Raw genomic sequence first — 26,397 nt, 5'->3', positions numbered from 1 at the left:
GGGATGCCCACTTGCTCCTGCCACCAGACCCCCTAAACACCTGCCACCCCCCGAACTCCCAACACTCCACCTGCCACCCCATCACCCCTGAGCCTCTGATATCCCCCCAGTACCTGTAGAAGAAGACCGGCAGGAGGGACACCCACTCCCTCATGCCGGCAGTCCCGCCTCTTCAAAATGACGGATCTTCCGCTTCCTGGTGCATCCTGCAATGCACCGGGGAGGTGCCTAAGACCCTGATTGACCCAGATACCTAAGACCCCTCCCATAGGAAATGCCTTAGGCACCTTGGCTAATCAGGGCCTTAGGCCTCCTTCACGGTGCATCCTGGGATGCACTAGGAGGGGCCTAAGACTCTGGCCCAGATACCAAAGGGAGATGTCGAAGTTTTGCGGTGGGGTTTTGGGGTTGGAGGTTCAAGAGGCCCAGCGGCAGGAGGGAGTGGGAATCCTTCCTGCTGATCTCAAGGAGGGGGGGGGGGGTGTTAGGAAGAGGGAGTGTTGATCCCTCCTGCCGATCTCAGGTGTCTGGGGGGTCCTCTACCAAAGCCAACTCAGCTGATCACGGCAGGTATTTTTCCCCAATCATTTCAGCCGGCAGGACTCCCCGAAGCCTCAGTTTCAGGGAGTCCTGCTGGCTCAGCTGATTGGGGATTCAGCAGATGGCAAGGGATTCCTTGGCAAAGATAGGTGGCAGGCAGGCGCGATTCTCTAACCGGCACCAGTTGATATGGGCACCGGTTAGAAAATAAGGGGGGGGGGGGAGGTAAGGTGTCTGTTCAGTGATGTAGATGCGATTCTGTATAGGACACCGGTGAGAGATTGACACACGATTTTGAGCCGCTTCTTAAGTGGCCGCCGAGACCGGAGTCCTATACAGAATCAGGCCCCATGTATTATGCTTTCCTTGCTTGCCTGGGACACAGTACACCACACTGCAGTGGATGGGTGGTAGTGTTTGAGGCCATGTCTGAAGGATAAAGCATTAATATTTCACATGCAAAGGACACAAAATCCTTGTACTGGTATATTTTTAAAAACATATCTTTCCAACTACAGGATGAACTGACCCTGGATATTCAATACCAGGGCATGAACAGTTCACAGCATTGAATATCCAGGTATCTGTGGTGACTTAGAAGTTAATCAGGCACCGACCAATAGTCAAACCGGCGTCAAGTTAACTTCACCGCATAACATTGGGACAGCCTTTTTGCTATCTTAACTTAAAGCAGTTCTTAGCTAAAAATTGCCACTAACCAGCTAAGTAGGCTCTCTGCTTATGCCCCTAACATGATTGGTTAAGAGATGGCCAGTTAGCAGCGATATTCAACTGCACTAACCGGTTAAGTGCTGTTAAATACCGTGTACTTGATTGCTTAATGGGATTTAGCCAAACAGGAACTGGATAGCTACAGATACGCTTAAAAAACACTAAAAAGGTTCACACATACTCGTATTAGCTATCCTTATAGCTTCTAGATATGAATGCAAATATCTTAAATTCTGAGTAAACCCAAACAGCTGGCAATCCCAATCTCCTGAGTCTTAAGCACATTTGAGGGGGCCTCCATAAACATTTGGGCCCTAGGCATGTGCCCATTTTGCCTTTACCTTAATCTGGCCTTTTGTCAAAGCTAGGGCTCCCATATGGCTCCAGAAAAAGGAGGACGGATTGAGATATCCGGGTTTTACTTCCATTGCTTTCAGTGGAAGTAAAACCTGGATGTCTTAGTCCGTCTTCCTTTTTCTGGAACCATATGGTAACCCTGTTCATAGCCATACAAAAAACTATTTTCAAAACAATGCTTAATGCACAGAAATAGGTGCTTATAAAACTACACACACCCCCTGTACATGTGTAACTAAATGAGCTTAGCAAGGGTGGAAGCTGGGGAAAAATCTGCATTTCTGTATCTATTTTTCAAAATACAAATGTATGGGCATAAATTAAACCCAAAAATCTGTGTGTGGTAAAATAATACAGTAAAATCTTGATTTGTGAGCCTAATTTGTTCCAAAAACATGCTTGTAATCCAAAACACTCGTATATCAAAACAAATTTCCCCACAGGAAATAATGGAAACTTAGATGATTCGTTCCAAAACCCCAAAACTTTAATACAAAACGCTTTACATACTTGTATTGCAAGACATTGCTTGTTTAGAACAGTCACTACACTCCTGCAGCGTCAGACAGAGAAGAACCATCGGCTCAGTTGTGATGTGTGTATACTGTATGTACTTGTATTGCAAGACAGTGCTTGTATATCAAGTTAAAATATGTTTTGCTTGTCTTGCAAAACAAACCAAGTTATTTGCAATCCAAGGTTTTACTGTACTTACTAAGTTTCACGGCACCTTCTGATGCCTAAAAAAATCAGAGCCAGAATCGCATCTCAGGTGCTTTAGGCCACCAATGCCACTGTGAGCATGGCTAACGCCGGAAGTGGCTTTAGGCGGCCTAAAGCACCTATGGAGGCATGATTCACATCAAAAGTAGGAACCAGAAATGTAGGCCTAGAAAATCCTTGCCTACAATTCTGGTGCCTACCTTTGCCGGAGGCGTAATTCTATATCCAGTGCCATCATGTCATTTGACACGTGTTCGGGGACCACTTTCAAGGCAGCCGCTGACAATGGCGCCAGTTACAGAATCCTGGCCTCAAAGCATAAATTTCATAAACTTCATAAATATATACGCTTTTATTCTAAAAATTTACTAGTACCCTCACAGGGTAAAGTATATGTATAATATTTCTATGTGAACTCAGTTACAATCTAACCCCCTTGGGGGTGGGGGAGGTTATCAATGTGGGCTATTATTAAGTCAGGTTAATTTATAACAAAGTCAGGTTTATTTTTTTAGCACAGTGTCTCCTTGTATAAAATGGACCTTGTGCTAAAATAACTTGACATTAATAACTTCCTCTCATAGAGTCTTATCTGTGAAAGATTTTTTTCCATAGGCATAGAATGGGGAAACATCCTTTGTGAATAAGGCCCATAAACCTTGAGTTAAACACTTTTCTTAACTGAATGAATCTGATTAAAACACACAAAGAAAATGGACTAGATCCTGTTGATTGAACTTTAAAAAGTATATTTCTAGTCCAGTTGGTTCCAAGCTTCTACACAAAAATTCAATAAAGTAACCAGTGCAGTCTTGTTAACAGGGCTCAAAACATAAAACATCCCCATCCAAGTTGCATTGTCAAAATATTGTGTGACCATAAGCAGTCAAAGGGGGAACACATTTTTCTCAAGTGAATCTGGAAAGTCAGTCAGAAGCAACAGAGGTCAAAAGAGCGAAACGGCAGGAAAAAAAAAGTCTTCTCTGGTGACATGAATAAACGGGTTTGCGGTTGGATGCACAAGGCCAATACTAAACAACTGTGGTATGGCGACCAAAATATGCTCTCATTGTGATAGTTTTACAATAAGTTATTTAAGCCTTGCACCCTCCCAGTATACTACTTCAGCACACATTAATGAAAGACAAAAGGAGGCCATATGCATTGTAACCACGCAATGGGGTTAAACATGTGACCTCAAAGTATGGTGTGCTTGTGCTCCGTGGAAAGGTTCTTGACAATATAAACAAGAATTACTGCTGTTAGAGAAAGGAGAGACAATTAAAAACAATCTAGGATGCTTGTTGTACAGCTGTTCAAGTTTCAGCTCCATCTGACCTCTAAAGATGGTGCATGTTTTAGTAAGGCATTTTTCTATGACAGCTACAACATTTTGGAGCTGATCTTAAATACTGGATGTCAAACACGTGCAGAACCATGTCCGAACAGTTGAAAATAACATACAGACCCCTGTATGTGATGACTGGAGAGGGTACATACCACTGATTTTTGAAAAGAGCTCCAGGGGTGATCTAAGTGACTGCAGATCAGCAAACCTGATTAGAATGGTGGATGCTATTTTTAAGAGAAAAATTTGTGTTTATATAGAAAAACATGACTTAACAGAGAAGAGGCTATAATGGTTTAACAAAAGGAAATTATGTCTGATTAATCCATTAGAATTTTTTGAAGATAACAATAAATATGTCAATAGGAGTGAGCCAGCAAATACATTGTATCTGGATTTTCAGAAAGCATTTAGGGCTGTATTCTATATAGAGTGCCTACATTAGACGCCGCTAGGCACCCCAATTTTGATTAATTGGCTTAATCAGCATAGTAATTCGCCACGCCGGATTTCAGCCAATCAAAAACAAACATTAAATAAACAATTTATGAGTTTGGCACCAAACTTAGGATGCCTAGTGCTGCCTGTAGAGGCTCTCTCCCATGCCTAACAATGCCTAATGACTAAACTAAACTAAACCTTGGGTTTATATACCGCACCATCTCCACGAATGCGGAACTCGGCACGGTTTACAGGAAGAAGGATGAGAGAGGAACTACAGTGGAGAGATTAAAGAGTTAGGTGTAAAGGGGGAAGGTGAGAGGCCTAAGAGGGGGGATGTGTTACAGTTTTGAGAATAGCCAGGTTTTTAGGTGTTTGCGGAAGAGTTGGAGGGAGCTTGAGGTTCGGAGTGGGGAGGTGAGGTTATTCCAGATCTCAGTGATTCTAAAGGGGAGGGATGACCCAAGTTTGCCTGCATGGGAAATACCTTTTATGGAAAGGAAGGATAGTTTAAAAATTTGGGAGGATCTGGAGGAAGTAGGGGTTGGGGAGTTCCAGGATAGAGGGATAACGGCAGGAAGGATGCCATGTAGGATCTTGTAGGCCAGACACACACATTTGAAGTGGATCCTGGGGATTACTGGGAGCCAATGGAGCTTAGACAGGAGTGGTGAAACGTGATCAAATTTGCTTTTCGCGAAAACAAGCTTAGCTGCGGCGTTCTGAATCCACTGAAGTCTGTGGAGGCTTTTCTTGGTTAGGCTGAGGTAGATAGAATTGCAATAATCCAATCTGGAGAGGATGATGGATTGTACCTATTTCAAACAGAAGGTGTGGTTATGGTGGCAAATAGATGTCTGATATAGGCGCTGTCAAATTAGGCAAGTGAAAAGCTGGTCTAATGGAGTGGTGCCTATGTCTAGGATGCCTAGTGATACCTAAAATAAAACTTATTTTTAAGTCATATTAAACTTAATTACATACATCTTTTATATACCTTTTTTTTTATATATTCCAATACATTTGCTCATGCTTTCTCACTTCACTATATTCTCAGTTTATTTCTGTTGCAAATTAGGGTATGTGCCTTTATCATTACATATCCCATCTGCATTTTCTATATATCATGTCCACACTTGCACCATTTCCCTCTAGGGCAGTGGTCTCAAACTCAGACCTTTGCTGGGCCACATTTTGGATTTGTCGGTACTTGGAGGGCCTCAGAAAAAAATAGTTAATGTCTTATTAAAGAAATGACAATTTTGCATGAGGTAAAACTCTTTAACTTTAAATCTTTCCTTTTGGCTAAGTCTTAATAATAATATTGTCATTTATAGCTAAAGAGACATATGATCAAGAAACTGTTTTATTTTACTTTTGTGATTATGATAAACATACCGAGGGCCTCAAAATAGTACCTGGCGGGCCGCATGTGGCTCCCAGGCCGCGCGTTTGAGACCACTGTCCTAGAGTGTCCATAGTGGCACTTGTGGAAGATACAGTAAGTTGTGCCACTGAAACGTGGATAGAGATGGTTCAGTGGGCGATCTCTGATTTTCTTCTTATTTCTTTTCTGGTAAAAAGTCTACTAGATAATGACATCACTGACAGCAACAAATCCAGTTCCCCTTATTCTTTATCCTAGATATTGAAACACAACAAACTCTGCTAAAAATGCTAGAAATTATACTAAATACATAGCTTATATTTCAGTGTATCCAAGCAAAATAGGTGAAAAGATTAAGATGTTTTTATCTTTCACTTTGATGAACAAATCTTTCACTCTAATATTTATCATGAAAACCAACTACTGTTTCTTCCCTTTATCCTGTTTATGTATGACTTCCTCCTTTCTAAGAAGTAGGATGTATCACTTACACAAAGCCAAAGGATATTAGAGTGGTTTCTTCTTTTAAGCTCAGTTGCAAGCCCACGTGGCAGACACAAACTTTTATTTTATTGTGCGGGATCTCAGAAGAAGAAAAATGCTTTGTGATGGCTTTCCTCTGGATGACTTTTGTTTGTGGAAGAGTTACTGTGGCTTATGCCAAGTGTAGAGAGATCAAATAAGAGGCACATTGTGGTTTTGAGGACTTTCATTTCAACATATTTGGTGTTCTTAGCAAATATTCTGTACTGTATGTTGTTTTTTTTTCTTTTATATTTTTACATTGGAAAAGTGGTTTTAACAGTTATAAAAGAAACACCATTAGAAAACAAAAAATATTGCATGTTTTTTTATGGCTCTAACCAGCACTTCATTCCCTTTTGACCTGCCTTTATTTTATGAAGTCCACACAAACTCCTAATTCTATAAACGTGCACACCCAAATGTATTCTCAGTACACAAATTTGCATGTGCAATTTATAGAATAATATCAGTTGCACACACATTTTAATTTAATAATTGTCCGTTAATTGGCAACAGTTACAAAGTACTTGCATGCCTAACTATTTATAGCACTATAGAAATAATTAATAGTAGCAGTAGTAGTATTTTAGAAGTTGTGTATGTACTAGGGCCATTTTTAAAGTATGAATCCTAAGTAGGCGCTTTGGACTGGAACATTGTCGGGTACATGTCTAGACTTGCCTATGAATGCCAAGCTTTTCAGTGTGTCAGATTTAATTTTGCAGAGGTATTTCATTAACCATGTCTTTCATCAATCCCTCCAATTGTGAGCTGTGATCGGTGATTCATTTTTAAAATGCAAAGAACATTCACCTAGCTGAAATTCATCGACAGCTAATTGAAGTGTATGGTGAAGATGTAATCAATGAGGCAAATATACGGAAATGGTATCGGTTATTTAACAAGGTCTGCTCACTACGGTAGTATGTCTGCTGCAAGAAAACCCACATCCTCATGTTGCTCGAAACACAGCAGAAGTGTTGCAGAGGTTTTGGTGGGAGATACCAGACTATCCTCCATACAGCTCGGACCTGGCACCATAGGACTTTCATCTTTTCCCAAAATTAAAGGAACTCTTGGGTGGCAACCACAAATCTAATAAAAATTATGATAAAAAATAAAAAAAAATTTTAACAAATGGCTAGTCCAAATAGAAGATCACTTTTCAGACTCTTTAAGATACTGTTAATAAGATCATGATATTATAAAGTATGTAGAAAACATTTACTGAATTGTAATTTGATATTTTAATTCTATAATTTTATATTTGATAAAAGTACTAATTTGTATCGGGGCAATGGAGGGTTAAATGACTTGCTCAGAGTCACAAGAAGCTATAGTTGGAGCTGAATGCAGTTCAGCCACTGCATTATCCATTAAGCTACTCCTCCATTCCTTTATCTGCCATCATTTTCTCTGTTTTGTGTGTCCTAACTTTGCAGTATTTGCAGACTTATTTCAACTGTCAAACGTTAGCTTTCAAACAAGTAAATTTTCCAATGAGCAAAATATCAAGGGACAATAACTAAAGTGCTGTATGACCAATGACATTTCCAGTAATCCAAAACTTTAATACACTCTAGAATCAGGGATTTTAATACCGGAAGACATTCCTATACCATGAGAAAACAGCAACTCAAATAATTGTTATTCTTGCTCAACTAAATGAAATGTCCAGCGTTTTTGGTTCAGATCCTTACATCAGATCACACCATCACCAGGCCGTAAAAGAGCAAACAGAAGCAAATAACAAATTGACCATTTAGAGTACACAGCATCAGGTGACACAAAGAACTGTACTAGTTCTAAATATATTTTGACTGCCGCATCCTCTCTTTCCCGCAGTTTGAACTTTTCAGTCCTGCCTTATCTACATGCAAGGTCAATTCCTGTTAAGCTACTCCATTTAATGGTCCTTCACATAAGATGTGCAGGCTGAAGCAGCTGAAAGCTTGAGGGGAACTGTACCATAAAGTCAAAGTGGTTGACCTACGATAACTTTACCATCTTGAGCATTTCATGTAGTGTATCTGTTGCTTGATAATTATTAAGGGATCTAAAATCCAACCAGTGCTAGCACAAACCATAATAATCTTGTAATTCTTTCTGACAAAACATAATGGGATGAAAACTCAGATGTCTCTTAGAATGCTAGGACAGGAAAGCTATTCTTCTGACTGCTTATAGTAGCATTCTTTTAACTTGAAGTAGTGAATCGCAAACTATGCGCCTCCTGAGATTTCAGGTGTGCCGCAAGACGCTGGGGAGGAGGAGAGGCTCATGGCGAGAGGCACATCCTGTAGGCAATCAGCCGGCGCCAGAGCCCCTCCTTCTCTCCACGAGTCTTCCCTGCCGGCACCTCCCACTGGCAGCTCAGGGCCCATCTGGAGGGCCTTGCGCATGCGTGGATGTTGACGTGATGACATCACACCTGTGCGTGACATCATCACCTCAATGTCTGCACAGTTCCAGATGCCTCGAGCCACAGCCACTTTGTTTCGTACGTTGCGGTTTGACAAAGTTTGCGAGACACTGACTTAAAGGAAAACTCCCAAACAAGCACAAGTAACCAATCTAGTGTGACTTCCAATTGTCTTCACTTTTTTGCTTTTTCCTACCATCTAATATAATAAAATGGTAAGCCGCGCATGCGCACTTCCTATGCGTGCGTCCGTTTTCCGTGAGCTGTAGCGACCCATAGGAAGTTCGCATGCACGGCTTACGGTCTGGCCTCACGCGAGACAAGACAAGTGCGCATGCGCACCCTTCCCTGCTCTCTACCTGAGGAGCGGCGGCTGCCGGCCGCTAGCACCCCCTGCCCTCTCCGTCGCCTCCCGGCTCCAGCGGCGTAGACAGCACTATAAACACGCTGCTTCGCGCCCTTCTCTGCCGATTTCCTCTGCCGCGTCTGTCTCCGATTATGTCATCAGAGACGCGGCAGAGGAAATCGGCAGAGAAGGGCGCAAAGCAGCGTGTTTATAGTGCTGCCTACGCGGCTGCAGACCCGAGGTTTGTCGGCGGTGGGAGGGTCAGGAGCAGGCCGGATCGATAATGGCAGTAAAAGAAGGGGGAGGGACCGAATGGAGCAGGGAAGAGAAGGTAAGAGAAGGGAAAGGGGGAGTGGGGGAAAATGCTGCTACTGCTTCTACACAGGAAAGGGGGGATAGGAGGGAAATGCTGTTGCTGCTGCATAGGGAAGTGGGATGGAAATGCTACTGCACAGGGAAATGGGGAAAAATGACAGACAGACAGCGGGAGGGAGGGAGACAGAAAGAAAGAAAGACACAGGGGCAGGGAGAGGGACAGAAAGACAGACAGAGAAAGGGGGCCAGAGAGAGAGAGTCAGCGGGAGAGGGAAAGGGGGCTGCTTTGGGGGGAGGGGTGTGCTTGGGGCAAACAGCTTTGCTCTGGGGGGGAGACAGAAGGGGGCCATGGAGAGACAGGGAGATGAAAAGGGGGCTGCTTTGGGGGGAGGGGTGTGCTGGGGGGAGACAGAAGGGACCAAGGAGAGATAGGGAAAGGGGGCTGCTTTGGGGATAGACAGCTGGGGATAGACAGCTTTGCTCTGGGGGAGGAAGACAGAAGAAGGCCATGGAGAAACATTTGGGGGGGAGGTGGGTGCTGGGGGCAGACAGCTTTGCTCGGGGGGGGAGGGGGAGACAGAAGGATACAGACAGTGGCCAAGGAGAGAGAGAGATAAAGAAACACAGACAGACAGACACATCTATTCTAGCACCCGTTAATGTAACGGGCTTAAAGACTAGTATCTATTATAATGCTCTCTCTCTTGGAATTTTGAAAACATGAGAGAAAGTGTTACAATTAGTACAAAATGCTGCAGCTAGGTTAGTAATGAGAGTTGACAGGATAGCATATATTACGCCAATTCTGAAGTAATTACATTGGTTACTAGTTGTATTTCGGGTGCAACATAAAGTTATTTCAGTGGTCCACCAGATCATTTACCATCAAGCACCATGGTACTTTCAACAAGCTGTGGTACTCTATAAGCCTAAGATCTTTAAGATAATAGATCTTTACAATCCGAAAATTAAAAACTATTAATTCCAATGGTGCAAGGAAATTATACAGATATTAGAGAGATGACTTTCTGTATTGCTGAGGTTAAAATGTGGAATGCTCTGGTGGGCCAATTGCGATTGTGTGTAAACCGGTTTCAGTTTAAGAAAGAGTTAAAAACTCAGCTGTTACTGCATTTTTGTGATTTATTAGTCGGCATTTGAAGAAAAGAATCTGCCTTAACCATGTTTGCTATTGTAATTTTGTGATTTACTAGTTGAAGAGACGAAATTGTTTAAATACCACTTTGAACCGGAAATTGGAGAAGTCAAGAGAGTTATGGAAGTGTGCAGCTCTCCTTCTGAATGATAATTATCTTTAAGCGGGTTCTCTGAAGAAGCCTTATTGGCGAAACACGTAAGACCCCGCCAGACCCAGCCACAGTGAGAAAACTCCTGTTACCGCTGTGATTTGGAAAATGAGCTAAGTAGAAATACATTTTTCAAAGAATTATAAAGTATCTCAAGAAATTTTGAAGAAATTTACATATATTCTTTTGAAGACATGTTATCTTTATAAGATGAAAACCAAAGCCAAAATCATTAAAAAAAAACTTTATATAAAATCAGGATGGAGCAATGATAGACATATTAAATCACATCACAAGGTGTTTTTCCTTGTTCGTGATTTTCATACCAGCTAAAGGTTCTGCTCCTTTTGTAAATTTATAAAGTTTTTTTTTATTTATTTATTGAGTGCCCTTTGCTTTTTTGTTCTTTGAGTGATTCATTACTTTGGGACACTTTATTTAGAATTCATCATCACCCAGCAGTATATTTGTGGGAAGCCTATGTGTGACTGACATGTGAATAGCGCCATTTTTGCCAGATGTAGGTGCCATTTACAAAATCTGGCCCATGGTGCACAAATCTAGCTGTTTAGTAAAGGTGAGCATTTTGGATTTAATCAGTGTGCATTTTTAGCATTCAGTAGATAAATGAACCAATACCACTCTGGTTGCATAAACAACAGATCTAAATTTAACCCACATTTAAGTGAATTTTCAGACTCAAACATAACTGTCTAGGTTAGCCTGAAAAACTTTCTCAAAATGACCAGGTAAGATGTTCAGTCATCTTACCCGTCCCCTCAGCAGTTTTTCAACACTTATCTAATAATGCATAGAAAAGTAAAGGACCAGAGTTTGCTAGACAGAATCTTTTTTTAGTCTGAAAATCTATGTAACTTTATTGCTAAATAGTGATTATACTGCATTTGGTCTCATATATATCCATCATATTATGGGTCATTCCAGTCTTTATTAGTATATTCAGGATACAGAATAAGGCAAGGTGACTTTTTATTCTGTTGGTGTTTTTGGCACTACTTAATATATTTCATTGCTGTCTACCAGATTTATTTGTAGTGTAAATAACTCTCTGAAATGCTCCATTTATGTTTAGCTAGATTTATAACTGTGATTTTTATAGAACCTATATGTTGATTTCCTTGTGACTGAGTACTGCTTGGTTTGCTATTTTGGACTACAGAAATATACAGAATTCTGATACTTTACAGTCACACTTAAAAAGGCTTGACCTTCTTTGCACAACCAAAGCTGTGGACTACATTTATTAAAGTGCCCACCAAGTTTGTATTCATTCTATAACTTGGCACCTAAAGTTAGGTGATGATTGCGTATATAAGTTATAGAATACTGAAGAAAGAAACAGGGGTAAAAACAACACCACAAGCACAAATATGCAGAAACCAAAGTGGAATTGTCCAGATAAGAATGATGTGCACTACAAAATGTCCTCCAATTCGTCTGGTGAGTTATAGAATACTAGCATTACGTGCATTTAATGCATACTTATAAAAAGGGTGGAGTCGGTCCAAAGGAAGGCTACTAAAATAGTATGTGGTCTTCATCATAAGGCGTATGGGGACAGACCTAAAGATCTCAATCTGAATACTTTGGAGGAAAGGCGGGAGAGGGGAGATATGATAGAGATGTTTAAATACCTACATAATATAAATGCGCATGAGTCGAGTCTCTTTCATTTGAAAGGAAACTCTGCAATGAGAGGGCATAGGATGAAGTTAAGAGGTGATAGGCTCAGTGGTGGAGACAGAGACTGTGTCTGAATTCAAAAGGGCCTGGGATAGGCACGTGGGATCTCTCGGAGAGGGAAAGAGATAATGGTTACTGTGGATGGGCAGACTGGATGGGCCATTTGGCCTTTATCTGCCATCATGTTTCTATGTTTCTAAGTACTAGGTACTATTCTATATAGGGCTCATTTCAAGAAAGATAGACATCCTAAAGAAAGCACAAACTGACACTTGGATGTCTTACTAGTCATAACGTCCAAGTGGGCATTTTCAAAACTGACTTTCCAGATGTCTTTCTGGTTGTTTTGTCTCCAGTGTGTCTAAATCTTAAGAGGCCATGTTTTGGGTGGGCTTAGGGTAGGCTTAGGATTTGGACATTCTGCACGGATAATCAAACCTTTCACAAAATATCCAGGGCTTTTCTTAGATGTTTGGATCTAGACCTGTTTAAAAAAACAAATAAAGGTCAAAAAGGTACACAGACCAGATGACCACTGGAGAGATTAAGGCATGATCTGCCCCCCCCCCCCTTATGCCCCTCCCACTATCCAAAGATGTGGAAACCCCCCTCCTCCCCAGTACATTCTAGCCTGTATTATGAGGGGTGCTGAAAAGTTCTCAGCCCAACCAACCAACTTCCTAAATTCTGAGCATTATTTTGCTACTGTAGCTGAAAAGATATTTTAAGTGTCAATTTGTGGAAACAAAATTCTATATTTTGATATTGTTTCAGATCACTGATTGAACCATATCCACATCTCTTCTTGGATGGGTTGAGAACTTTTCAGCACCCCATGGTATAGCTTCAGATGGCCAGACACACTACTGAGCCCAGCAGAGCAGAGGGGCACTCTGGGGGTACTGCAGTGAATGTCACTTTTAAAAATCCCAGGTACATGTCACTATATCCTGTATAGTGAGCCCTCCAAAACACACTCAAAACCTACTGTAACTACATAAAGATGACACCTTCAGGCATAAGAACTATTGTTGTAGTGTGGTAGATTCATTTTGTAGTCTGCTGGTATCAGAATGGATGTTGTTTTTTACAAGGAAAATACTGCAGAGTAGAATGTACAAGGCACAGGAATCTTTGTTTAAAAAACCCCCAAAATTTTACAAAATTGTAATCCATAAAAATGGCTCTCAAATACATGGAGTGCGGACCTAACACAGGCCGTGTTTCAGAGAAACTCCTTCTTCAGGGATCCGGAGAATTTCTTGCCTCCGATACAAAAATTTTGATGACCTTATCACAACATTGTTTTCTGCATGACTCTCTATATGTGATACATTGGATATTTTGGATTATTGAAGAAGGAGTGTTTCTCAGAATCATGGACCATGTTGGGACCGCACTCCATGTATTTGAGAGCCATTTTTATGGATTACAATTTTGTAGAGTTGTTGTTTTTTTTTTTTTTAAATAAAGATTCCTGTACCTTGTACATTCTACTATGTAGTCTTTTCCTTGTTTTCGCTGTTCGCCTTTCACTGCAGACCCGTTGGATTTTTCTTTGTTTTTCTTTGCTGTTTTTATAAACCATTATTCCCCACCTAAAAATTCCCCTTTCCCCAGCAGAAGCCTCCCAATTTCCCAAGTCTCATCCCCAGGCCTACCTCTGAAATTCTCTGTGTCTTGCTGGCAACCCTTAGCAGTAGTCTCATGGTACTACCACTAGAAATTGCATTTCTGTGTAATTGCTTCTTTGTCATTATACAAAAACATGTCCCCTAATGGGGGGCAAGACTAACTAGGAGTTACCATAGCCATTTGAATCTCTCCTGCCTAGCCCACTAGACACTAATACATTTTTAAAGTAGACCCAGAGGGTTAGTGTGTCCTTCAGGAAGGGGAACTTTTAGCTGAGGTTATTTTACCAGATATAATGCAGCTTTGCAGTGCATACCCAGTGTTTACCACAAGCACCAAATTGAGAGCTTTGAAAACAATAAAAAGGAAAAAAAAATGTTCAAGAAAATACACCCAATTATAATCAGCAAGTGAAACTAAAGTCCAGTATATTGGAAGGCTTCAGATACATATAGGAGTAAAAAAAAACATAAAAACCAAGACATTTCAAGACTGTGCAGGCTTAGAACACATTTTAAATATAGGTCACTCAGAAGGATCACTAAATTCAATACCACCTACACATCTATCTAAAACAGCTTTATCACTTAAAAACAGAACAATTGATATGCATTAAAAAATACATATTTACATTCTTACAGTGATCAAAGCATTTGTAGGAATACTTCAATAAGAAATATGCTCCCATTTGTTGAATCCTCTTTCTAAGCAGCAAACACAGCTGTTTCTTCTTTTGGGTAGGCCTTTCTACAGCTCTGAACACCAAATCTGAGAATCAGAAAAACACTGAGCTTAATCATGATTAGATTTCTTCTACCCCTCTGCTTAGATAAATCTGCAGGAGAAGGAAGGTCCTGCACTCCTCGGGACTCAGCATTGTCTCTAGGAATGGGGGAGCTGTCACCTCTCCAGCTGACTGCTTTCCTCCCAGCATCCTCTCTGTTAAAGTATCTGTTGAGTTTGGGCTGTGAAGCACATAACTATCAATCGGACCAAGCACCAAGATAGAAGCAGCAGCTCCTGGTTCAATGAAAGAATGTCCCTTCCTCTTGTCCATATCAGAAAATAACACAAAGGAAGGCACCAGGAAAGACAAGATTACAGCTCCACTGCACTTCAACCTGACAGAACTGAGTGTTGTCATCTTGCTTTTCCCCCTTGATGTGGTATTCTACTGAGTGCAGTTTGTGCTTTTTTGTCTTGGTTTAATGCTATTTTTTTAATAGTGTTTTTATTTGTTCCCAGGCTACAACACTTACTTAATTTATAATTTTGAGATAACTCCTTGAGGGTCTGAAGGAAAAGGACAGAAACAGGAAGGTTTGCCTGTGTGTGAGAAAGAGAAAGGGAAGATCATATTTCATGTATATGTGTGAAAGAAATCAAGAAAGGGCACATAGGACTGGAGGCTGAAATATGAAGATGAAGAAAGAATGGAAGGAAAAGAGAGCCGGGGCAAATCCGATCCCATCTTCTCCTCACCATACCCCACCCCCTACATTTTATATACATATATTCTGGTTGGTATTTTTTTTTAATATAATCTCTTTTGCGGTTGAAAACAATGAGATACAATATCTAATTCCTTTCTCTTCAGTGACCTAGGTCCTCTGTCTTTATCTCAGCATTGTATTCGAAGTCTCACCTCTTTCCCTTTCCAATCACTATTTTGCCCATCAGCCCAAGAGGACCAACTGGCATCTGCTGAAGCTTTTCGACTACTACTCAAAATCACAGTTACTAACATATGTACTTAGAGTATAATGGAATATCATTCTCTGGGCAAGAAGATGGCACCTATACTAGCTACAATATGAAGCAATACTATTAGCATGAGTGTCCAGAAAGAGCTTACTTTTATTTTTCCCCTAAATAACAGGGAAACACACTTGAAGACAGACATCTCTGTTTGTCGACCTATTAATGGAGAATAGTGGAGTAAATTCTGCCCAAGTAACCTCCATATTAGTGCTGTCCGATTCAGAGAAAAATATTTTGATTCAATTCGCCCTGTTGAATTGATTTTTTGATTCGATTCACTTGATTTTTTGATTCGATTCCCTTTCAATGAGTTTAAGTTTAAACATTTTAAATATTTTATTTAACCAAGGCAATATCATGTCAAAAATAGGAACATCCAAACTATTATTCAGTAGAAAAAATTTAGTTTGTTCAATCAAATCCTATCTGAACTTCTATGAGTGAATGCAGAACATTCACACATAGAAGTCCAATGTCCAGATAGGATTTGATTGAACAAACTAAATTTTTTCTACTGAATAATAGTTTAGGTACAATGAAAGTAATAACTTCCCCAGAGCATCCCCAAAGAAAGGGCCCCATATTCCTCCCCCCCCCCCCATTCTCAGCTTCCCAATCCCCCAAAGCAAATCATTCTCAAAGCTTCCCCAGCCCCCTGCCCGATTCTCAGCTTCCCTAGTTCCCCTGCTCAATTCTCAGCTTCCCCAGCCCCCCGCCTGATTCTCAGCTTCAGCTTCCCCAGCCTCCCTGCCTGATTCTCAGCTTCTCCAGCCCCCTTGCCCAATTCTCATATTTACACTGTGAATTTGTGGGGAGGAGAGGAGAAATGCTTCCGCAGTGTGAAGGAGAAAGGAGAAAGCCAGCCCCAAAAAGCCCCAAATATCAGCTTTGATGCCACCGGCATGCCATAAAAATACAAATAATAGCTTTGCTGCCGCAGGAACACTGCACGAGGTCCGCTCGGCGCTCCCAAGTCCTTCTGATGTAACTTCCGGTTTCTCAAAACAGTAAGTTACATTAGATGGGAAAAACTCCGGCGGGCGGCAGAAGGAAAGCCTTTATGCCATGAACGGGTCTTGGGGCCGCCTCGAATCGGTGAATCCGGTTTTTCTTAACAACAAATCGATTCACCAGATTCAAATCAGAAATTGGGCAGCACTACTCCACAATGTGTAAGGGTCCAGTAAAGCATGGGATAGGGTTACCAGATGTCCGGATTTCCCCAGACATGTCCTCCTTTTAAGGACATATCCGGGGGTCCAGAAGGCTTTTCAAAACTCGGCACTTTGTCCAAGATTTGAAAAGCTTCCAACGTTGGGACGGCATCCACGAATGCATAAATGCAAAATAGTGATATCACATGTGCAACGTCATCCTGTTGCATGCGCGGATGCTGTCCCGAAGCACGAACAGGTTAAGGGGGTTGGGGCTGGGGCTAGGAGGTGTGACAGGGCGTGACATGGGCGGAACTGGGCAGGCCTGAGGAGGGGCCTTGGGAACCGGATTTTCCTTCGGGAAAATCAGGTAACCCTAGTATGGGTCTTAGCAACTGATGAAACACAGAAGAGAGCAGAGTGGAGGCAAAATGTGGCCCACATTGTGGGCTGGATTCTGTAAATGACGCCTAAATCAGTAGCCACCTACTGGCTGTGGGTCAATCACGCTTAGGTGCCATTTAAAGAATCGCGGCTAAGAGCGCCTATCTCAAAACTTAGGCTGTAGGCCAGGATTTTAATGGCCTATATTGCAGATGACTTAGTTCTTTTGAGAATCGCACCTAACGACGCCTAAGGTTATCTCCATGCTTAACCAAGCCTACTTTAACCTTAGGCGCCTTTAGGCAGCTTGCTGTAGACGCGATTATGACACCTGCTTTTAAAAAAAAAATTTTCATTGTTTTTTAAGGGCACAGTCAATTACCACACTGATTAAAGCCAATTAAAACTATTGTGTTAGGAGGTGGTAGAGCACTTATGTTGCCATTTACAGAATCAAGCCCTGTATGTCCCTCAAACAGTGTTGCCATGCCACAACCTTCTTCAATTATCCAATGTGGTTCTGCAACAGAAGCATTTACACGTATCACGGCAATGGCGGAACAGAAATCTCTAATGTAATGTATCATCTTCGGCTGCAGTATGGCCAAGTCTTATGATATGAGTCACATGATTTTGAAGTATGAGTTCCCCAGTAGCCAAAGACTGGGTAACTGAAGAAGACTAGGTGGCGCTGTGGCAAACTGCCCGAGGTAAGTTCCAAAATTTGCCATGTTCAACTTCTGCCAGCTACAATAAAGGCTTAACATTTTATCTGAGGAGGTAAGGAGAGGGAAGTGCTCCTTCTCTCTCCTGCCATCATGTGAGCCCCTCAGCACAATTTTGCTAGAGGGCCTGAAATCAGAACTTATACCAGAGAAGAAGAGAATGATGATATGAAGAACTCTAGATAGGACCTAGAGGGAAGATGAAACCCCACAATTTTTTTTCCCTAAAATAGAAGTAATCGTTTTTTCTACATAATCCGATGGCCACAACATGGCATCTGAAATATCAGCAATATTATGGTCACAGATACTTAGAAAAAGTAGTAAAAATCCTGGCACTGAACAACAGCACCAATAAAGGCTTCTTTAAGAGGCAAGGTTAGGCTGTAAAAGTGATTAGCAGCTGTGAGCTGCCATTCTTAACATTCCCAGTTTATACCAGACGTGTTGAGTGTTTCATGCTGACAAAAGATGACATATCAACCACCTCCATAAGGGTTAAAAATGGAAAGCGCTATCCACTGGTTTGCTCTGATGTTCCCGCTGATATTGTCACTGGATGTATCCTCAGAAGGATTCTATTCAACACCTCTGTCTTTAAGTACAAAGCTGTAGGCTGTAGCGGCTTTAGAAAACATAAGTATCCTTTTTTTCTGTTGCACAGTATCTGTGTGTGAAATTCTCTAAAGGGGTTTAAGTATTTACCCAGAACGCTATCAGACAGTTTCTAAAATTTTCCTTATCCTGTTGCAAAAACACTTCAAAGAGAATCATAAACTGGGTTCTTTGTGCTTTCAGCACACATTTTGTTTTGCAGGCTCAGGGCTGAACTCGCTCAGAATTGCAAATGCATTTTCTAGAAAATGGGGTACATACAGGGCTTTTCTTTTTGCTGTCAGCTCCTCGACTGATTAGGTTAAACATTCCCCTTTATATATGTATTAATTTTTTTTTTTTTTTAAGAGATTAGAAACACCTGGACAATACACGTCAAGTAGAATAACTTTGTGATTAAAGATCATTATTTAAATCACAATTTAAGTTCAAACAACATTTTACTTCAGGCATAAAGCACTGAAATAAGCAGATTCATAGAATACCAAGATAGTGACTTTTAGATATGCCATCACCAGTCTTCATTTTTCCCGTACGCAAAGTAGGGATAAGGTTGCTGCAGGGTTATAACTACTAGCTACATTTTTTAGAGCCCAAACTAGATTTACTCTTCTATATGCAATAACTTTTAGTCTCACTTATCTCAGAAAAATAAGCACACGTATGCAATGGAGGTAAAACCAGAACTGGCTCAGTTTGCCCTGAAAATAATAATAATAACAGTTTATATACCGCAGGACCATGAAGTTCTATGCGGTTTACAATGGTTAAAAGATGTTACAAATTAATTAGAATTAACAAGGTTAGAAGCTAGTTATTAAAAGCGCTAGAGATCAGTTATTGTGGAGTAGGATTGTACAGGTTAGTTGCCTAAATACTTCAGGAACAGATATGGTTTTAGGTGTTTCCTAAATTCCCCATAAGTAGTATGCGTGAGCAATTGTTCCAGATCTTTGTCCCATAATGCCTTAGGAATGTAACCTTAGGAAACTGATTTGGATTAAATTCCTTCCCATTCCCCCCCCCCCCAAATAGAGTGCGATCGGCATGATCAGTGAGGCTTAACTGTCCAAACATACAGAACTGCTTCTCTTTAAATAAAGCTTGGATCAAATCTAACCTTCTGTGGCCCAACTCATTTCAGATTTTTTTTTTTTTTAATAAAGTGACAGAGGATCATAAACCCTCCTAATAGAAATTTTGAATTTTTTACCATCTACTGCAAGAAGAGATTATACTGAGAGAAGAATTGAGAGAAATGCAGCAAGTGTTACACTCACATTTTCCTATCTTTTGAGAGCATTGAACTGGGAGTGAAGCATGGGCATCAGAATGGAGGGAAACCCCTGGTGCCATGGTACCCCCCATAAAAAAAATCTCCCCATACCCAGCTACCACTGCTAATTTTTCAGTAGTGGCAAAACAAAGATAACGGCATCACGGGGACATTCTATTCATCCTCGTGGCTGCTGGCTCTGTTCCAGAACTGAAAGTGATGTCAGAAGGTGGCAGAGCCATTAGGAGTGAGGATGAATAAAGCAGCCCTGTGATGCCTTTATCTTTGTTTTACCACTGCCAGAGAGAAGGAGAGACAAATGCTGGATGGAAGGGGGAAGAAGGGGGTCAAGCAATGGATGGAAAGGAGGAGGGAGGGGTCAGGTGCTGAATGGAAGGGGAGGGGAAAGAAAAATGTAAAAACACTGTATAAAAGAGAGGACTGAAAGAGAGGGAGGGTGCAGACACTGGATAGAAGGGAGAGAGAGAGGGGCAGATGATGGATGGATGGGGAGATAGGGGCAGATGCTGATTGGAAAGAAGGAGAGGGGGAAGATGCTGGATGGAAGTGGAAGAGAGGAGGTCAGGTGCTGGGTGGAGAGGAGAGAGGAGTTTAGGCACTGGATGAAAGGGGAAGAGATAGAGAGGGGTCAAGCACTGGATGCAAAGGGAGAGAGCAGGTCAGGAGCAGGATGGATGGGGAGAGAGAGTTCAGGCACTGGATGGGAGGAGAGAGAGGGGCAAATACTAGATGGAAGGGGAAGAGGAAAGGTTGCAGATGTTGGATAAAAGGTGGAGAGGAAGCAGACGTTGAAAGGGAGGAACGGTGGCAGATGAGTGGAAGGGAAGAGAGAAGGTCAGGCACTGGACGGGAGGGAAGAGAGAGAAGGGGGCAGATGGATAGAAATAGGAGACAGGGACAAATGCTGGATGGGGGAGAAGAAAGAGGATAAAGTTAGTGAGAGAATGGAAAATTAGAGAAATTGAAATAGGAGAGCCAGAGTTAGGAAAAGAGATAGCAAGCTATAGGTAGTCAGTAAAAAAGGGAGGAACTGTATATTGTATAGTAGGAAAGGATTAAACCTGGACAGAGGCAGAAAAATAAATTAAAGAAAGTCAAGTGGAAAAGAAGAAAGAAGAGAAAAATGATAAATTGATAGGAAGTCTTGGCAAGAGAGTTAAGTGGAAAACAAGGAAAGCGGAAACCAGAGACTGAGACCAACATATTTAGAAAAAGTAAAATGACCAGACAACAAATGGAGAAAAATTAATTTAATTTTTAGATTAGGATAAAGAAGTGTGGTAGGTGTGTCAATAAATGTTAACAAATAATGAAAATGGAAATACGTTGATATCTTTTTTTTATTGGATTAATTTTAATACATTTTTGATTAATGTTTGGAGACCAAACCCTCCTTCCACGTTAGAACAGGGTACCTTAACTGCTGTAAACTGTCCTAACCTGAGGAAAGAAGTTTTGGCCTCTAAAAGCTAATTGAAAAATGTATTTTGTCCAATAAAATGGTATCATATTGTCCACATTTTGTTTTATTTGTATTTAACCTATAGGGCTCCTTTTACGAAGCCACGTTAGCGGTTTAACGCGCGCTAATTTTCCGGCTGCGCTAGCCGCTACCACCTCCTCTTAAGCAGGCGGTAGTTTTTCGGCTAGTGCGGGGGTTAGCACGTGCTAGAAATGTGCATGCGATAAAGTCGCTAATGCAGCTTCGTAAAAGGAGCCCATAGTACAATGACTGTAATATATCAGTTTTTAAATTTTATTTCTGCTATTTTTATATTTTGTACAAAACAGGAAACATGTATCACTTTTTCTTTTTCTCCAGTGTTGCACTGTGGCTTCTTGGGAGAGCATTGGGGAGTGGGCTAGAAAACAGGTGTATGTAAGTGTGTGCGTGTGGGGGGAGGGGCCTGTAGAGCATAAAAGAAGATGTCCCAAATGTTGTTCATCATTAGTAAAATAAATATTTTAGTAGCTTGACAATTTTCATGTTCATTTTTCAGGTGCCACATGCACCTTTTTGAGTTAATTACGAGTAGATAAGGAATAGTACAGCTGAATTAAATATTGTTAAACTAGTAGATGTAATTCCTATTACAGCAGCAGTCATTGGGGGCTGCGAAAGGAGAGGCTGTTTTCTGTGACGATCTGGGTGTTTGATTGTATTACTTTTTAACCCTTTAATTGACAGATGGTGAAACTGGCTGCTTTACCTAACTCGATGTTGAACGATAGCAACAGTGCCAAGTAACAGGCATTTGGAGATGCAGATCTCCCATAAGAGCCATAGAAGACAATGCCAAATAAAGGGTTAACTAGAGGTAGAATAGGGTTGATTTGCCTTGTTGTATTAGCTGCTTTAAGACAGAGAGGAAAAACTCCTTTCAGATCATGGCATTAAGGAATGCAGATGTTTCAGTGTGCTTTGTGTAGTGTAATTATGTGGTTACCGTTATATATTGTTAATAAGATTATATTGCGTGTATATGAAGAATGAATGGAAGAAATGGCATTACAATTAGTACTATTATTATGGGGTGGGGTCTGGGTCAGAGCTTGGGCACCCCCAAACAAAAAGGCATTCCACTGCTCCTGGAAACAAGAACAATGGATCTTTACTTTATATACTGTATACAGTACTCCCCCGAAATTCGCGGGGGTTCCGTTCCAGGAACACCCATGAATTTCGAATAACCGCAAATGCGGATTAGGAGCGGATCGGAGGTAGGAGAGGGCAGCTGGGGCACCGGCGGGTGCTGAAAATCAGCCGTGGGATAATTCTTAGTATTTTCCGACTGCTAGGAACTAAAGTCAGGCTAGACCAGGGATCTCAAAGTCCCTCCTTGAGGGCCGCAATCCAGCCGGGTTTTCAGGATTTCCCCAATGAATATGCATAAGATCTATGTGCATGCACTGCTTTCAATGCACCAGGCGATCCACAAATGTCATCTTGCTGTCAGAGGAAAGGTTTCCTCTCATCAATGCTTAGGATGTCCGAGCCATGGTAAGTTGAAAATAGGTTTGCCTGGAAAGGGAAATGTGCACCTTACAAATGGCAAAGTCCACCATGTAGACCCTTTTATAAGAGCTAATAGGAAAAAACTAGGACCTTATTAAAATGAGCAAAGGTGGGAGTCGAACCGGGGAGTTTCAGAGGTCAGAGCTCGGAACAGGAGCATTACCGTGTTGAGCTAGAAATGCTTTCTTGTGCTTATAGCAGTTTGGATTTGCTTATGCCGCTTCTTATAGGCCGTTAATTCTGCTAAGAGACAAAACACTGCAGTTGTATATTATTGTTTCTTCACCATTTCAGAAATGTATACTTTACCATGATAAAAACTAACAAAGTATGCCATGTTTAAAAGGAGAAATATAAGATGAGTTGAACTCAAATTTTTAGCATGGAAGGGGGAAAAGTTTATTTTTCTGCTACACAGCAAAGTTGTACAGTAATGTTATATTCAACTCCTATAAGAAGTGGAAAGCATCATCAAAGTGCACCTGGAAGGTAGATATGCCACAAGTAAAATACAGGCTTGGATTTGAACCCTCAAAGCCCGGAAGATTGGTAGAGAGTGCCTTTCCTCACTGAGCTACAGCAACTTTTGCTCCAATGTCTCTGGCTCCCTTGTCATATCATATCTTAGTGAAGTGCTAAGGGAAAAGGAGTTTAGCTATAATGTCATAGTAGGCTGAGACAAAAGAGTGGTAGCTCAATGGTTAAAAGCGCTGCTTTCACTGAGCCCCAAACCCATATTCCCAAGTGTGCTTGAATGCATGTGAGGTGGAGCTCCATTTTTCTCACACGCTAATCTTCATTCTAAGCACTGTACTAATGGATATATGACTGTAAGTAATCTGTTCCGTTTAGGCGTCATACCCGGAAAAGTGGTGTTTTTTTGCCCTTACCGATCAGCGTCATTTGTGCTGCAATTCTTTAATACATATTTGATATTTGTTTTCTACTTGAAAATCTTCCAAATCTTTAGGCATTCCTTTGCTTAAACTTATTTGAGTTCATCCTGATATGATAGCTAATGTTTTTGGTGGGGGAGGGTGTTCAGCATGAGAGAGAACAGGTTGCATTAAATATTAGACAATGGGCTGCACATAATAAAAGCTGAAGCAAAATATTGATATGTAAAGGCAAGGCTAAAGAGTTACCAGGTGTCCTGGCTGAGAAATGAATATAAACTATTTGCTAACCTTACTCAAAACTTGAACCCCCTGATGTATGGAAGATGAAAAGCAATGCCTTAAGGCATAGAGCTATAGAGGTAACTTTGTTTAGAACATAGAGCTTCGTATCAAAGCTTAGAGATGTGAAGGAAATGACTACAACGTCACTACAGCTATATATGGCAAAATGACATCCAATGCACATCCAATTAGATTTGAATCCTAATGGTTCCTATGACGTCAGCCGCTAATTAGGCGTGCATAGTATATAGAAAGCTTTGGCACAGCCATTTTTCCTATGTAGGACCCCCTCATGTGAGTTGGTGTTTGTGGTGTTCCGTTTCCTCAATGATGAAACTTTGTGCTATGACTTGGCTGTTCTCCTTTATACTCCCTTCTGCCTTTGACACTCCTCCCCACCCCCATTATCTGTATTTCTTTAGTTTATGGATTTTTCTGGGTGTTGGTGTGAGGGATTGTTGAGGACTTAGGTTTTGTGTTAAGTGTGGAGGGGAATCAATTGTTAGGGAAAAGAAGGGGCCAAGCCAGGTTACACACAGATGCCCACACCCACCACTCTCCCTGCTTTCATAATGTCATGGTCTGCCCCACCTCCATTTTCCATATCTGCAACTCTCCATGCAAGAAATTCGATTTCTGTTTTGGAGCCATGTTGTAAGGTGAAGACATCTTTTCAGGCTACTTGTAGAACACGTTCACACACCTCCATAGGACAGCCAATGAGGTGTGATGGGCGTGGTTTGGAAGCGGGACAAGCAACCACGCCCGAATGGCGCCCAATAGGCATTGGGAAAGTTTTCCCGCCCTACTGACGTCAGACGCTACATAGGCGTGCATGGGTATAAGAAGGTCCAGGTGAGTAGTGTTTCCTTTCTATTCTGTCCTATTGCTTATGCAGATGTTTGAGACTTTACTCTGTCTTAGTCGTTTACATTTTTTTTCCTATCTCTGCCTCCCATTTCTCTCTATTCCACAGAGCCATTAACAAGCTACATGTCATTCTAATATGTTGTTTTATCTTTTCTAGAAGCAGCTCAGATAGTAAGTCCAGGTGAGAATGATATTTTGTAAGCTACTTAGGTGTCCTTATGATAGAACTAAAGAAACCAACCAGAAAAACTGACTTCTCTTTATGGGCTTTCATTGTGTGCTATTGTTTATAATAGTTATTTTATTTCTGATATCTCCTACTCTCCATTCCACAGGGCTGACAAAAATGACTGAGAAGACTGATAAAGACCATGCTGGTAGAAATTTTGCTGGTAGAAAAATGGATATGTAAGTAAAATGGATGTGTTCACACATCTGAGAGGGTTTACTCATAGAGCTAAAGTTAATTCTTTGTAGAATCAAATTACAGGCAAGTTAAAATCAGGTGAGGAATGGTTCTATGTACTAACTCATTGATAAAAATAGGTCGGGTGTGTTGGGGGGGGGAAACACTGCCATTCAGTGGACATCCAATCAGTGTACATGGTTCAGGTGGAAAACTCCTAATGAGTGCCTAATGGCTGCCATTTTTAATAAGGAGTCTAAAGGTATGTTAGCAGCTCTGTTACTTCTAGGTGTGTGTTCTGCCACAACTTCAGTGTTTAATTTTGGAGACATAGGTCTTTGTTAAGAGTTTCTCTCTATTCTTCATTTCAGGTTAACTCTGCTCATCACCTATGTGTTTGCCAGAGAGAGACCAGCACACCAGCTTGCACCTAGCCAAACAGTTGTAGGCGAGAATGATATATGGTAACCTTTATTTGCTTACTCTACTATTCTTCACTTGAGTCACTCTTCTGATGAGTGAAATAAATGTTCACAAAGCTAACATGTTTCACACTTCTATTGTTCTCTTCACACAGGTATCCTTGATGACTTTCAGGAACAATAGTAAATTGATAATGTTGGCCTCATAGAACACCATAGCACGCATTCCTGCTGTTATTTGCACACAAACTTTTTGTTTTCAGTTAGTCTATTCCCTCACATGAGTTCTAAACAGTAGCAGTGGAGGATTACAGGTGATATTAACCCACACCATCAGCGAGTTAAGGCTATTGCTTTAACAACTATACCACGGTGACATCTAAGCAGCTCAACATAAATGAGGTTAATACATTGCTTCAGGGAAGGGAGGACAGATATGGACCTTGGGGGTTGAACCCCCTGTTTGTGAACCTTGTGTAAACCATCTTCTCCTCTTTTCTGTTTTCAGGTGTCTTAGACAGGCAACTGCAGTATTGTCAGATGGAGTTTTTTATTACTGAGAGCAGTGCAGCTGTGAGCATCTTTGTGGTTTCCACACCTGCTTAACCAAAATAGTGCAGCTCAAGAACCAGGAGGATAGATTGAGGTATGTGGCCTTTACTTCCATCACCTTCCGTGAAAGGAAGAAAAACCCACATGTCTCATTTGGATTCTCCTGGTGTGGAGCCAACTCTTACTAGCAGTAACCCTATTCCTCAACAACAAATCTACCACAGTGACTTAT

The 26,397-nt window shown here is 41.2% G+C and overlaps 1 protein-coding gene across 5 annotated transcripts in view; it reads right to left on the bottom strand.

Annotated features, from left to right (window-relative positions):
* Positions 1-26,397, bottom strand: part of FTO (FTO alpha-ketoglutarate dependent dioxygenase) — a 658,378-nt gene that overhangs the window by 352,632 nt on the left and 279,349 nt on the right. The window contains exon 8 of one of the 5 annotated variants that reach the window (XM_033943301.1): positions 14,472-14,550. The exons of the other annotated variants lie outside the window; for them this stretch is intronic. Within the exon in view, the coding sequence (XP_033799192.1) occupies positions 14,530-14,550 (21 nt within the window). The 3' untranslated portion in view covers positions 14,472-14,529. Of the gene's footprint in view, positions 1-14,471; positions 14,551-26,397 lie in introns of those variants that run through there. 5 annotated transcript variants of the gene reach the window in all.

The sequence above is a fragment of the Geotrypetes seraphini genome, chromosome 4 (assembly GCF_902459505.1).
Source record: "Geotrypetes seraphini chromosome 4, aGeoSer1.1, whole genome shotgun sequence".
Lineage (NCBI taxonomy): Eukaryota > Metazoa > Chordata > Amphibia > Gymnophiona > Dermophiidae > Geotrypetes > Geotrypetes seraphini.
The sequence above is the reverse complement of the archived record's forward strand: the minus strand, read 5'-3'. Positions and strand labels throughout refer to the sequence as shown.